General features: G+C 43.7%; 1 protein-coding gene and 1 long non-coding RNA gene across 4 annotated transcripts in view; one reads left to right on the plus strand and one right to left on the minus strand.

Moving 5' to 3' along the window:
- Positions 1-295: 295 nt before the first annotated feature.
- On the minus strand, positions 296-6,489 carry DUSP6 (dual specificity phosphatase 6). Of its 2 annotated transcripts, XM_026698940.2 has the most exons (3): positions 5,450-6,489; positions 3,664-4,101; positions 296-1,757 (listed from the first exon to the last, which is right to left on the minus strand). In XM_026698940.2, exons 1-3 carry the CDS (start codon positions 5,856-5,858, stop codon positions 1,450-1,452), a joined length of 1,155 nt encoding a protein of 384 aa, XP_026554725.1. In that variant the 5' UTR covers positions 5,859-6,489; the 3' UTR covers positions 296-1,449. The 2 variants fall into 2 exon arrangements, with proteins under 2 accessions (XP_026554725.1, XP_087790660.1); XM_087934534.1 differs by lacking the exon at positions 3,664-4,101 and having other exon boundaries at positions 5,450-6,475.
- An 850-nt stretch (positions 6,490-7,339) lies between these two features.
- The window catches only part of LOC148125603 (uncharacterized), a 58,893-nt gene continuing 51,730 nt past the window's right edge, over positions 7,340-14,502 (plus strand). For both annotated transcript variants that reach the window (XR_015743836.1, XR_015743837.1), the window contains exon 1: positions 7,340-7,675. This is a non-coding gene — a long non-coding RNA (uncharacterized LOC148125603). The remainder of the gene's footprint in view (positions 7,676-14,502) is intronic.

Below are 14,502 nucleotides of genomic sequence, written 5' to 3' on the forward strand. Positions count from 1 at the left end.
TGTACTCTTGCCTAAATACAAGGATGTAGACTCCTACCTGAACTTGCATTCAACACACATTCCAGTGAAAATAATGCAATAAAGACTGATGCACTAAAGTCTACCCTGCATCCCTATCAAATGAAATATATAAAAATGTAGCTATGTCCAGATCTTATTCTCTGATTCAGGCTGAAAGATTTTTTTAGAACTAAAATACATGCAAACTTTAATTCCTCTTTTTGTGGTTTACAAGATGATCCTAGCTTTTAGGGTCACTTATGAACATTCTTACATAATACAAAAAACAACCTGATTTCTCAATAACCAAAATAGTCATTTATTAATAATTTAAGTTCTTACATACTGAGAATAACATCTTGACTTCATACTAGCAAATTTGAGACTTTCTCTTACTGACAATCATGTGCAGGATCTTCTTGCATTCACACAGGTACACAATATTCACACACCCTTCCAGTTTTCTACAAAAATAAATGCGAGATATTGCATTTGAGGTGAAGCTCCCTGAAGTGTTTGTATACAGGTAATACACTGTTTAGCATTTATCTCATATATATCTTCTTCATTTTGAAAAAAATGATTTTTCCATTTTTAAAATATGCAACAGGGATTATTTATAAAGGTAAGGCTCCTACCCCCCGCCCCCAAATCATGAGACCAGTTTGACCACACACACACACACACACACCCCAAAATAAAAATTATGTAACTATAGAACAAACTTGATTCACAAAACTGAATAAACAAACCCAAAGGGATCAACATTCATTTATAACCAAGAAAGTTTGCCTAATTCTACAATAAAATTAAGCATGCTGCAGATGTGTCATTTGTGCTCCCAAAGAACTTATCACTGGAGAATGCGGAGAAGTAATACATTTCAAGCATTCCTCTTTCATCTTTCATGTCATTCATCTGAGATTGAAAACATTTACATTGATCAAGCTGAGTATATCAAAAGTCTTTGCAAACAGATATTCTAAAATACATTAAGCTGAAATCGCTCTTTGGCTCCCCTAAATCAGTATTAATAATAATAAAAAATCAAGTCTTCACCGAAGACAATGTATATTATAAATGCACGTAATACATTTCTCCCAGTGTCACACACATGGATGTGTACTTAGTGTTCATTCTTGCCCATCTTTGTTTGGAAATCCTAAATTTTAAGTCACTGCTTAAGTGTCTTTTGTGCATGGAGCACAATATACTGTCCCACTTGAAGCGGTATCTGTCTTTTTCCCTGCTGGGAAAACCCAGCAAAACCCCTCATTTTCCAACAGCAGATTCCAACTGTTGTAACCTTTATTGTGTTGTATCAGAGACAGCTACTGCCCAAACCCAGGGCCCACAAAAGAATTGCAGTTCTCTTTAGCTGTCAAGAGAGAAGCATTGTGGAATGCTGAAAATACCCAGTGTTGGAAGAATTGATGATCAAGTTGGCCCTCACGTAGATTGCAAAGAGTCCACCTGGAAGACGTTTTGATTGGAAGGAGTGGTAAAATATAGTTGCTGAGTGGGCATGCGATTATCACAGGGGCTATTCAGCCCCAGAGTTCTTTCAAAGTCTAGCAACTGTCCCATGAAATTAAAGTTGGGGGAGATATTAGATTTCTTCATTTTGACAATATCATAAGCATCATTCATGGATAAGTTGAGTTTTTGCATGAGGTATGCAACTGTCACGGTAACAGAGCGACTGATCCCTGCAAGGCAATGCACAAGCACACCACAATTTTTCCCACGAGCTTCATCTGTTGGGGAAAAAAGACAGAGACAAGAGATTATTAAGTCATACATTTGTTTCCTGTTTCAGATAACATGAGTACTTGAAGTAAGATGAAACATCAGTGAATTGCTGTTGTAACTTATTAAAAACATCCGGTACCTTCTCATGCCCAGGTCTGAATAATATTTTAATACTTGGGTTTTCTTTTTCCAAAAGCCAAATACATCAAGGAAATAACAGATTTCAAACTTAGGTCTTTCTAACCATGCATAGATCCGTCTATTTAATTAAAGCATAAATATTCTCTGGTGTTAAAGGCAAGTGGTAAAATTACATGGTGCCATCTTAACTGGGCTGTGTCACTCAACCTATATGTGCACAATTAAAATGCACATTAGTCTGTGCATAGACTGCTTTCTTGTAACATAAGGGTATTTTACACCGTTCTGCCCAGAGAAAAGTAGTTATGATCTATTTTTACCTAAATGTCTGATTTATCTTTTAAAACCAAGATTTAATTCAAGAGTATTTTTTAACTTTTTGGACTAATCCCAATAACTGTTAATCTGAAACAGAATACTAAAGGAAGGTCCTTGTAATTTGGTTGGTTATATTTATTGGCTGCCAAAGAATTGAATAATTCTTTGTAAGATCACATTCTAGATAGAATTGAAAAAGGAAGCAGAAGTATTTTATAGAAATCATTTATTGTATAAACTTGGTCAGATACAGGCTGTTAAAATGAAGACTTTTTTCAAGAGGAAGGAAGAAAAGAATCCTCCTCCAAATTCCTATGTATTTTGGGGGGTTCATTTTCAAAGGTCTATTAAATGGTTTTGCAAGGGTAGTGCACTGCAGCTGAGCAACGAAAGTATTCAGCTGTTTAAAAAAGGTGGGGGAAGACCCAGAACTCACAGGGGACAGCCCATTAAGAGAAACAGGATGTCAACATGGCTAGAAAATGGATTCCTTTGTCATAAGAAATACATTATAATGCCTGGAGATTTACAGCTCCCACCCCACAAATTCTTCTTACTGAGCTCAAATTACCTATATTCTGCTTATTACTACTAGAGTTCCATCAGATTACAGTACAGTATTCATTGACAAACAAGGGCCTGGCAAAATGGAAAAAGAAGACCAGTATAATTGGATCATTTTGCAGATAAAAACCAAGTTGTTCATGTCTAGTGCTACATATATCAGTATATCTGATATGTTTAAGAGCTAGTATTCTCAAGAAAAGGCATGTTTGAACATATTTTAAGAAATTTGTTAAACCAGGACTGTTTAGCCAATGTCCTACAGATATTATATCCATAATGGGGGCAGATCCAAATTATAGTGATTATTTGAATTGAGAGTGATTTAATAATAAAAAGAGCATATATAGAAGTATATAAAAATCTTGAAACTTTTGATGGCATATATTTTCTAAGATAATATACGTAAGATTGCAATCACAGACAAAAGTATTTGGTCTAATGAAATTAAGCAATCAAACTAAATTAAGATTAAAAATATAACTGCCTGGACTATTTCTATTTTCTGGTACAATTTTGCCTCAAAGCGTTGCCCATTTAAAAACAAAAAGCACAAAATGCAGTGAACTAAATATAAAACATGGAAATCATTCTTCATAAAAAGCGGTTATTAAAACCTAAAATTGTAACAGCAAAAACAAAGACCCCACCCCACCCTAGGGTATCTCTTGTTCCTTATCCATTTTCACAACAAGATAAATAACTAAAGCATCAACTGTACATTGTAAATTGAAATTACGCTAGCAGAAATGGATAAAATAAGAGACATCTCTTGTGATCTGAAAACAAATGTGAAAAAATGCATATAAAGCTGCCTTTGGAGAAGGCTTGCTTGCTGCTAGTAACATAAAAGTGCTACAAAAGACAGGAACTATCTTTCAATCTTACCTATAAAAGAGATTGCTTCAGGAAAGAATTGGGATAGGTTTTGGCTCCAATGATCAGAGATAGGGATCTGCTTGTACTTAAACTCGCCAGCATTTTCGAAGAGATTGGGCAGGTTGGGGGTGACATTCAATATATATTTAATGCCAAACTCTTCCAGAACATCCAGGTTAGTAGAGTCCTTGGCGCAGCCCAAGTAGAGGTATGGCAAGATTTCCACCGGGAAGGAAGGCTGGCTGTTAGACAAAGGGCTGCCATCAGAGTCTGTGGCACTGTTAGGATCTCTGTCAATATCGGATTCCACATCTGAAGATGAGTCAGAGCTGATTCGGAGACCACCCAACCCCAAGACTGGCAAAGGTGGAGAATTGCTGCTACATGAACTGTCTAGATTTGTTTCGCAGTGCAAGGCATACTCTGCCTGGAACCTGCAGAAACCCCCTGGGAAGGAAACAAAAAGAAAGGGTTGGAATTACAGAGAGTTCCCTTTAGTGGTCCTATAACTGCTAGAGCCAGACCTTTCAGGACACTTTATGGTTGAAAAACATTAGAAAACTGAAAAGGGACTGACGCAGCTGTAAAAAAAAAACCCAGGTGATATTAGTGAAGGTTTTGAAATATTTCTCTTCTATGGAGTTTAGTGGACTAGAACTAAACAAACATAGCTATAGTGTCCCTTATATGAAATCTATATAACTGGATTCTAGGCCATCCACTATTACAGCTGATCCAACAGCCACAACACATCAACTATTCAAACCCTGCACTCCTTCCCCACACATCTTGATAATCTTCAAATAGCAAAGCTTATGCCACTCCAACCAGCAGGAACAGTAGCATGCAGAGGGATCAAGAACTGTAGTTCATCACTAATCTGGAAACTGGATTACATGATCTGTAAAGCACCTCTTTGGATGGTATCAGGTTAGGGATGCCAGAGCTACTCAATGACTTTTCAAACAAAGGTGCAGTAGAGCAATTGGCTGTTCCTTAAAGGCACCCTTTGCTTGAAAAGATTTCCTTCCCCTACAGAGCATATAAACAGTATCCTCGATTGAAACAGCAGGAAGCTTCTTTGAAATAATATTTTTGAAGAAGACAGGTATTCATGGCCTGGGGAAGAGGAATTTTAGGAAGCAATGCATATTATTCCGCTTAAGAGCCAAGCCTGATCTGTCAACCTCAACTTCTCCGAGCCTGGATCATTCCTGGGGAAGGAAGGTGACAATGCCGCTTGAGGATTCCCCTCCTCCCCCCTCCGCCCCCAGCGGGCTCTTTCTGTTTGGAAGGGGCAGGCACGAGGCGTTTGACGCCAGAGGCAGGCGCTTGCTACGTCGCTTTTCTGGAAGCGGGATTTTCCCTACGAGGGGGAATCCTTAACCAAGAGTAGAGTTGCTTTGACTAGAAGAGGGAGCACGTTCCGTTCATCCCCGGACTACAAAGGCGGGAGCTTGCTTCGAAGCCTGCCCGAAAACTAGTTCAAAGGATTGGAAACACGGGCTGGGGAGGGGGGGGGCGTTGCAGACTCGAGCCTACAAGAGGTTTTAATCTCTTTACAACTCCAGGGCCATCTGGCAGCTCTGCGCTTCGGGCCATGCAAGGCAAAGGCGCCGAGCGGCCAGATGCCGGGGGCTGGTACTAAAAGAGTAAGGGCAAAGCGAAGATTGGGGGCGGAGGGGGAGGGAGGAAATGAGAGTCGCCGCGGCTCTGAATGCACAAGGCAAAAAAAAAAAAAAAACCCCAACCCAAACGCGGGAGAAGAGTGGAGCCGACCTGGTTAACCCCTCACCTTCCAGGTAGAAGGCCTTACAGCCGTCGTCTTTCAGGCGCTTGAGGAGCAGCCCCAGCACAGAGTCGCCCACCGTGTTCTCGTTCCAGTCGCTGCTGTTCTCGTCGTAGAGGACCACGGTGTCGGTTCCGCAGCGGCGGGCGAACTTTTCGCGCTCCTCCTCGCCCCGGGCGAAGAGGGCGCGCAGCGGCAGGTTGCCCTTCTGCAGCCGGCGCAGCATAATCCCCGGCAGGGCCACGTTGATGGCCGACTCGATGTGCGACGACTCGTAGAGCTCCTGCGGGCGGCAGTCCATCAGCAGCAGCCGGTCGTTGCCCAGCTCCAGCTGTTCGTTCAGCCAGGCCACCGTCTTGCAGATCGCCATGTCCGACGCGAGAGAGACTACCGGCGAGCGAAGCGTATCTAGCATGAGGAAGGACTCGGGCAGGCCAGGCTGGGGGGGCCGCTCCGCAAAGCGCCCCTATCCAAAGAGCCACGGCGGCCGGCGGGATGGAGCCGGAGGGGCGCGAGCGGAGCCGTCGGTCCGAACTCGGCCCGTTGCTCGCCTTTTCTGGCTTAGCCTCCGCGTCGCCGTGCGCGTTGCAAGCCGAAGGGAGAGCTGCTTTCTCTGGAGCGTTGCCGGGAACTCCCTTAGTTTAGGTACATTAGCATCGCCCTTTACCTTCGGGAAAGTATAGACTGCAATTCAATGTGCTGAAGCGTTTTATGTTTGCACCGCACAAGCAAATGCATTAAAGGCAGAGCGTTTTAGCGAGCCCCGGGCTGCCCCTGGTGCCGTTACTGCTCTGTCTACCGCTCCCGTGTGCAGCTTTTCATGGCCTCGGCTCCTATTTCTTTTCCCATCTCCTGCTTTTTTTGTCCCCGGTCACCACCTCCTGCTTCTCTCTCTCTTTCTCTTTTCTTTCTTTGCCTCCTCTTTTTCTTCCTTCCCTTCAAGTCCCCTTGTGATCAATGTCCCTTTTAATCAACCCTGCACACTATCGCCCCTCTTTCAGCGCCGGGCAGTTCCTCAATGGATACAAACATGGAACGTCTCAATGGATACATTCTCTCGCTCGGCCAATCAGCGCTTGCGGAAGGGGCGGTTGCCGTGGAAACGGGCCGGCTGGAACAGGTTGTGTTGATGAATTGTTAATGAGTTTGTCATTCACAAAAACGGAAAGGAATTTCCGCTCCGGATAAGCCGAGTGCAAACAAGCAGCAACAGCAGCTCAGCGGGAGGAAGGAAGAAAGGTGCGGGGAGGGCGGGGGGGAGGAGAGGGGAAGGCACAGCCACTAGAGTCGCGCGTCTGGGGCTCGAGTTGCCTTCTGTTGAAGCTCAAGCAGAGCAGCCCAGCGATTATACAACAAATGGTCCAATTAAAGGAAGAACAAAAGACTCTCCATGTTTTCCCTACATAAACGTGCTTGTTAAGGGCACTTCACAGCCGGGTGTTTCGTCCTGCAACTCGAGTTCCGTTGATTATGAACCCCCTCCTCTTTAAATAAGTTTTCCATTGCTCCTTTTTCCCCTTCCTTCTTCCATCCTTCCTTCCTTCTGCCTTACTTTATATGTATATAAAGTATATATATAAGTATAAGTGTGTGTGTGTGTGTGTGTATGTTTTCCTTTGAACCTTCCATAGGTGAACCCCTTGAAAAAATTCGCGTGGGTTTTTTTTTCCCCTTAAGAAACCCAGCCAGACATTTCCGGCTGTTTCCCAATGAGCCAAGGAATCTGAAAGAACTAATAGCGCCGCTGACCTTAAAAAGTCAGGAAAAGGGAAAGCGCGCTGCTGCTGCTGCTCCTATTCTGTCCTCCGGGCAAGCATATTAATTGTGGCAGAAGGGACTGGCTTGTCATTTCAGCCAAGCGTGGGCAGGAGTTAATGTGTAGCGTAAAAGAGAAAGTCGTTTGGCATTTCCTAGGATGGCTGCTGGCGCTGTATTGTCCATTGTTCCCATAGCCTGAAATCTTATGGGAGGTTTCCCCGCTCGGGCCCGCGCTTTCCTTACAGTTCTTGGCTTTGAAAGGGGAAATTCCCACGCATTAACCTCTCCCTCCGCTGCCTGATGCCCGGTTTATTATTCGAAAAGACATTAAGGACGTTAGTTTGGTAGTCAACAGGCACAGGCAGTAAGAGAATAACTCGCGTTAAAATCCTGCCTCATCTGCTGTGGCTTCGATTTGCAGTCAGAAGCCAAGCTTGGTTGGAGCCTGGTGCATCTACAAATGTTTACTCAAAAGTAAGTCTTGCTGCATCTGGTAGGTCCGGCTTTCAGGGCGCCCCTCCCCCCCAAAGTAGGAGCATCTACGAAGTATCTGATTTGTAACGTGGTGGCGAGGATGTAAAGTCCTTTAAAAAGCTTAAGAATACGGTACCCCGTAAGGTCTGCGGCAAGAAATGCAAAAACTTTCCCCCTGCCATCTCATCACCAAATCAGCTTGTTGCAAAATTATCGAGGCTGTGGGTAGGGAGGATGAGAACAGTAGTGCAGTCCAGAGGGATTTTGCAACCAAATCCAGAGATGCAATTTATCCGAAAGAAAAGTATGTGTATATGTGGGGAGGGGGAAGGAACAGAGATTCAACAGCGGCAATCTAAGCTTTCATCATTGAAAGCCAGTACCCTGCACAGAATCCCCAAATTCACTTGCCCCTTTTCATAAATTAGTTCTGGCTTTATCCTTCCCTCTAAGAAGGAAACTGTTTATTGTGTGAGCGTGTGGTGGAGAAAGAGAGAAGGCTTGTGTATGGTCCCCAGAAGAGATCTTGCTGTTTTGCTGTTCATACCTGTTGCAATATCACCCAATGATCCAATGATACCATACCTGCCAGGTAACACGTGTAAAGCTATGATTGGTCAACATAGTGAGGCAGGTAACAAAACAACCAACAACACGTGTAAAGCTATGATTGGTCAACATAGGTATTACCTTATATGGTCAGTATGCCTTATATGGTCAGTTTCCTTATATGGTCAAATATGCAAATACATAGCCTTATATGGTCAAATGTACCCAAAGGAATGTTTCCTCACACACCCTAAACCCCACCTAAACTTGCACAATAAAAGAGAGGGCAAAGTTTGCTCTGGGCTTCCTCCCCAAGAACATGCCTTTGTGTCCTTGTCTTCATTGCCTCTGCGAGAGAAGCCCGTCTGGGCAGTCAGTCCAGGCGTGGGCTACCAGCTGACTCCTCATCCCTGCAGTGGGACCAGCAACTCATCAACTGGTGGCTACCAGCTGACTCCTCATCCCGGCACTGGGACCAGCAACTCATCAACTGGTGGCTACCAGCTGACTCCTCATCCCTGCAGTGGGACCAGCAACTCATCAACTGGTGGCTACCAGCTGACTCCTCATCCCGGCACTGGGACCAGCAACTCATCAACTGGTGGCTACCAGCTGACTCCTCATCCCGGCACTGGGACCAGCAACTCATCAACTGGTGACCCCGACGTGACTCCACTTCACAACGTGCTCCTTTTCTAGGGAGACGTCGCCCTGACTCCCGTACTACCCACTGGGCAACAGCAAAGCGCATTCGTAAGTATGGGCTCCCCACTTTCCAAAGTTCTGTCCAAGCATGTGGATGAACTTCATTTTTTAGTCAGGAAGGCCAATGCTCTGCAAAGAACTAATGGCATGACAGTCTTTCCTCTTTCAAGGAAAGCTATAATATCTTTTCTCCTCTATCTTCAAAAACATTGCCCAGCTTATTCGAGGATGGCACTCTTAAACGCTCCACATGGGAGAAAATTGGGAAATGGATCCATCAACCTCCTCGGGCAGCGCCACATATTCTCTGTACCTGGAGAGCGCTCATGGCTGCGATTGATATTTTTATCCTTCTCCTGATTCAACTTTGAATCAACAAGATTCCCCTCCCTCCTTCTTCAAATCCCCCCACTGCTCTTTCGGCAGCTCCTTTGTCTAATTCCCCCTGCCATTCCAGCAGAAACTTCACCCATCTCCTCTTTGTCTTCAAACACCCCCCTCCCCCTCCCTCCTCCCCTTCAACAAAAGCCTTACATTCCTCTCATCCCTCCCCCTTAATCCCCCATCTCCTCTTCCAGCAGAAACTCCACCCACCTACTCTTTGTCTCCAAACGCCCCCGCTCCCCCTCCCTCTTCCCTTTCAACAAAAGCCTTACATTCCTCGCATTCCTCTCCCCCTTCCCCCCTCCCCCTCCCTACAGCATTTCAGCCTCAAAATCTTCCTTTACAAAACCTGACTCCTTCCCTCTAATACCCCTCCCCCTTGCTTCGTAACACCTTTCAGGAAGCTTTAGCTAATGGGAAGATTAATGCAGAAGATCTTTCTTGCTTCCCCATGATCCTTCAAGCCCCAGTGGCAGGAGGCAATCCAGTTGCTCAGTATGCCCCCATGGAATGGAATCTTATGAAAGATCTTAAATCTGCCACCACCAACTACGGTCTAAAGTCACCCTATGTGCGTGCCATGCTGGAGAATATCTCTAACAACCATAATATTCTCTTTTCTGAATGGCAAACAATGGCTTCAATGCTCCTGACATCTCCCCAACTTGCCCGCTCCACACAAACAGCTTTTCCTGTTCTGCTTCCAACTGCTACCACCCCAAACTCCTCTTTGATCATGGAAGGGTGGTCGCTGCCCCTTTTTTATGACTCATCCACTCTTAATTGCCTCTCTCTCAGAGGTGAAAGATCTTTTTCATTTCCTGTTAACACTACAGTAGCCACTCTTGTTATTGCAACCCTCTCCCCTCTATTCCATGCCCTCAAGGGCTTGATCGCATCATCCCTGTCTGCTATCTTTGGCTATCTTGCCCACACCAGCTATTCTCTTCCAAACAGCCCCCAAAACAAAAAAGCTATACATCATCGAATGGCTTCACCTCCCTCACACTCCTAGCCATCACAGTTTTAACTGATGGCTCTAAAACTCATGGTGCTTGTGTCTGGTATGAACTGGCACAAGCAACTGACAATTAAGATGCCTCAACCTTCCCCTCTATTAGCAGGGGAAAGTCATAGTTATTTTCATCAAAACAAAAAGGCTCTGGTTAAACAATTTGGCATTTCTCTGCAGTTTGCAAGCAAAAACTTTTCCTCAAGGGATTAATCCCAGGGGCATAGAGGCTTGTGAGACATGGCAAATGGATGTCACTCAATTCTCACCTTTTGCCCCTTGGAAACACCTTCACGTGTCTATTGACACCTATTCAGGTTTCATCATGGTCACCCCTCAAAGGGAGAAACGTCAAAGCACGTTATCAATCATTGTATTCGGACCTTCGTAGTACTGGGACTGCCAAAAATCTAAAAACAGATAATGCACCAGCCTATATCAGCTCTCAATTCTCTGAGTTCTGCTATCACTGGTCCATTATCCACAAGTTTGGGATTGCCTACAATAGCCAGGGCAAGCTATTGTTGAAAGGGCTCATCAAACCTTAAAATTGGCATTGCAACCATACATGGGGTCAAAAGGCCTTAAAGGCCCCCTAGCCTCAGTATTACAAAATGTGTTAAATGTTTGTCTGTATACGCTTAACTTCCTCAATCTCACTGGCACCCCTCCCCTGTCTGCTGCGTCTCGACACTTTACTAAACCACCTGTTCCCACTTGAGACCACTAGTCTATTATAGACAGTTACCTGATCCTGCATGGAAAGGACCTGCTGAATTGATCACCTGGGGTCAAGGCTACGCAGCAGTCCAGCTTCCTGACAGAACTCTTTGGGTTCCTGCAAGGTGTGTCCGCCCATATCACCGCCCACAACCAGCGGAGCCATCATCCGAAAAAGATGACAGCACTCCTCTTCTTCCTGCTTGGCTGTTCGTTTCGCTGGACTGATGGGACATCCACCAGCCTTAACGCCCACAAACCACACAACATCACATGGGACAATCAAGGATGCTTATGGACAAATACTCAACTCTACAACTAACTACACCATGATTTCTTCCTATTTCCCCAAATTACATTTGACTTTGCTGAAATGATTATGTATTATTGACAAAAAATCATTTTGTATTCAGGTACAATTGTTTCCCAAAATTGATGTATATAACTCAGAAGATTTTGTTTCTTTACTAGAACCTAGACAATATAACCTTAGGGCAAAAGAGAAGTAGTAACTGCTTTGATGCTAACTGTACTGCTGGGATTGGGGCTTCTGGGACGGCCACAGGTATAGCTGGCCTTGTTACTTCTGATCAGCATCTTCGCCAGTTAAGTGCCACCATAGATGAAGATCTTAGAAGGGTCGAAAAATCCATTCTTGCCTTGCAAACTTCTCTTACCTCTTTATCTGAGGTGGTCTTACAAAACCGCAGAGGCCTAGACCTCTTGTTTTTGAAACAAGGGGGACTATGTGCTGCTCTTAAAGAAGAGTGTTGTTTCTATGCTGATAGCTCAGGAGTTGTCCTAGATTCCATGAAAGAACTAGACACCAGATTAAAATTAAGAGAAAGGGAGCAGAGCTTCACAACATACTTGGTATCAAGGACTATTTAACCTTTCCCCATGGTTAACAACATTGTTATCTGCTATAGCTGGTCCACTTATCCTTCTCTTGTTGGCATGTACCATTGGACCATGTGTGATAGGTAAATTCTTAGAAATCCTTAAAAGAAAATTTGGCCAAATTGATTCGGATTTATACTCAAAACAAAAACAAATTAATGCGCTAATAGAGAAAAAGGCCCTCTTGCAATTCTCCTCAGATTCCGATGACTCTGATAACGAGTTCACCAAAGATGCTGCCAAAGGGAACCACGAATTCTCATGAACCTATGACAGGATGAGTCGGAGGACCTAGACTGGACATAACAGTGAGGATAGTGAGTAAATAGCCCCAAAAACAAAATAAAAACAGGGGAGATGTTGCAATATCACCCAATGATCCAATGATACCATACCTGCCAGGTAACACGTGTAAAGCTATGATTGGTCAACATAGTGAGGCAGGTAACAAAACAACCAACAACACGTGTAAAGCTATGATTGGTCAACATAGGTATTACCTTATATGGTCAGTATGCCTTATATGGTCAGTTTCCTTATATGGTCAAATATGCAAATACATAGCCTTATATGGTCAAATGTACCCAAAAGGAATGTTTCCTCACACACCCTAAACCCCACCCTAAACTTGCACAATAAAGAGAGGGGCAAAGTTTGCTCTGGGCTTCCTCCCCAAGAACATGCCTTTGTGTCCTTGTCTTCATTGCCTCTGCGAGAGAAGCCCGTCTGGGCAGTCAGTCCAGGCGTGGGCTACCAGCTGACTCCTCATCCCTGCAGTGGGACCAGCAACTCATCAACTGGTGGCTACCAGCTGACTCCTCATCCCGGCACTGGGACCAGCAACTCATCAACTGGTGGCTACCAGCTGACTCCTCATCCCTGCAGTGGGACCAGCAACTCATCAACTGGTGGCTACCAGCTGACTCCTCATCCCGGCACTGGGACCAGCAACTCATCAACTGGTGGCTACCAGCTGACTCCTCATCCCGGCACTGGGACCAGCAACTCATCACATACCAAATCACTTTTACCCTAAAAAACAAATCCAGCATCTTGCATTATCTGTGTCCAACTCCCTCTGTCTATAACGTTTTCAAAATATTTAGCATTTGACAATTTAAAAAGACACTTTTAAGGATGATGACTCAAAACTTTTGCAAATTCATGTCACTTGTATCTATTTTGATACAGCATTAGGTAAACAATCCGAGTAAGTGGCAGCCCTTAATCTGTCTCAACTGGTAAGTCTGACAGGACCTGGTTGAGACTTGATGAGAGACCAAGAGAAAATAGTGTAGATGTGGGTAGACTGGGAAGTCATTGTAGTATTCTAAAGTGTCTCACAAGGGGAAAAAAGTAGGAAAATGTCTGTGTAATCCACTGTTTCTTGACATTGGCAACTTTATGATATGTAGACTTCAACTTCCAGAATTCCCCAGCCAACATGCTGGCTGAAGTAATCCGGGAGTTGAAGTCTACACATCTTAAAGTTGCCAAGATTGAGAAATACTGCTGTACTCACCAGCTCAACTCAAGGAAGACCCTAAGTTATAGGTAAGAGGCCAGAATCTTTTCATTCCACTAAAAGACCCTAAATTGTCATCTGGGGATAGTCAAATATATTTATATCTGACTAGGGCCATATACTGCAGAGCTGGCCCCTATTTTTCTCCATTCCCAAATACTTAAGCACACTTATCTTTCCATTTGAATGCTAAATGAATGCAGACTGACTTCAGATATGGGCAGTATAATATTCCTCCTACAAGCAATGGAACATGTGGGAGCCAAAGTTATACCCTAGTGGAAACCAAAGAATCTCCTTAGAAATGGGAAGAAGGAGAAAGGAGAATGTATTGCCAAGATCTATCCATATCTTTTGACAACTGATGCTTGTCTAATGACAGTAAAGTCACTGAGTGACTTGACTGGATATTTAGCAGTAATAGATAAATAGAATAGTTAAAATGAACTTTATTTTGAAATATGGTATAACCAAGGAGCTAGAAAAGGAGAGGGTTTTTTTTTTATGCCATCAGCTTATAAGACTGTCATTTTGAGTGTGAATTACATGTGTAAGTCACTTCCTATGAGGTGGGCAGCCATATAAATGTGATAAATAACTTCTCCAATAAAGTGTACAAAGATTTCAAAGTTTACATGGCCCTTCCAAGGAGTCATCTTATTGATGAGGATGGAATATAAAGTATAAATAAATAAGCAAGCAAGCAAGCTTGAGAATTGGTTTGGTCATGCTTTCTGTGATATTTTTTCCCAGTTTGGTGATGTGTTAGAGTGCATTTCCTATAATTTTTGATTTATATGATGACTGAACATGCAGGATTGGAATTATGGAACTCTACTCCAATTTACTGAGAGGGCATTTGCTTGAAGACTGTTGTAAAATGCTTCATTTATTCATAAATGGTCTTTGAGTTCTCTTTGGCATGAGAAAGAAGTTGAATGCACATAGTTGGAGTCCAACTTTTCACTTTTAGATATGTAGAAATCCCATTCCAACAATTTCCCAGGCTCCTTTTCCTTGTCTATATCATGT

Source organism: Pseudonaja textilis, chromosome 5, assembly GCF_049901715.1.
Source record: "Pseudonaja textilis isolate UNSWEBS1 chromosome 5, rPseTex1.2, whole genome shotgun sequence".
NCBI classification, from domain to species: Eukaryota; Metazoa; Chordata; class Lepidosauria; order Squamata; family Elapidae; genus Pseudonaja; species Pseudonaja textilis.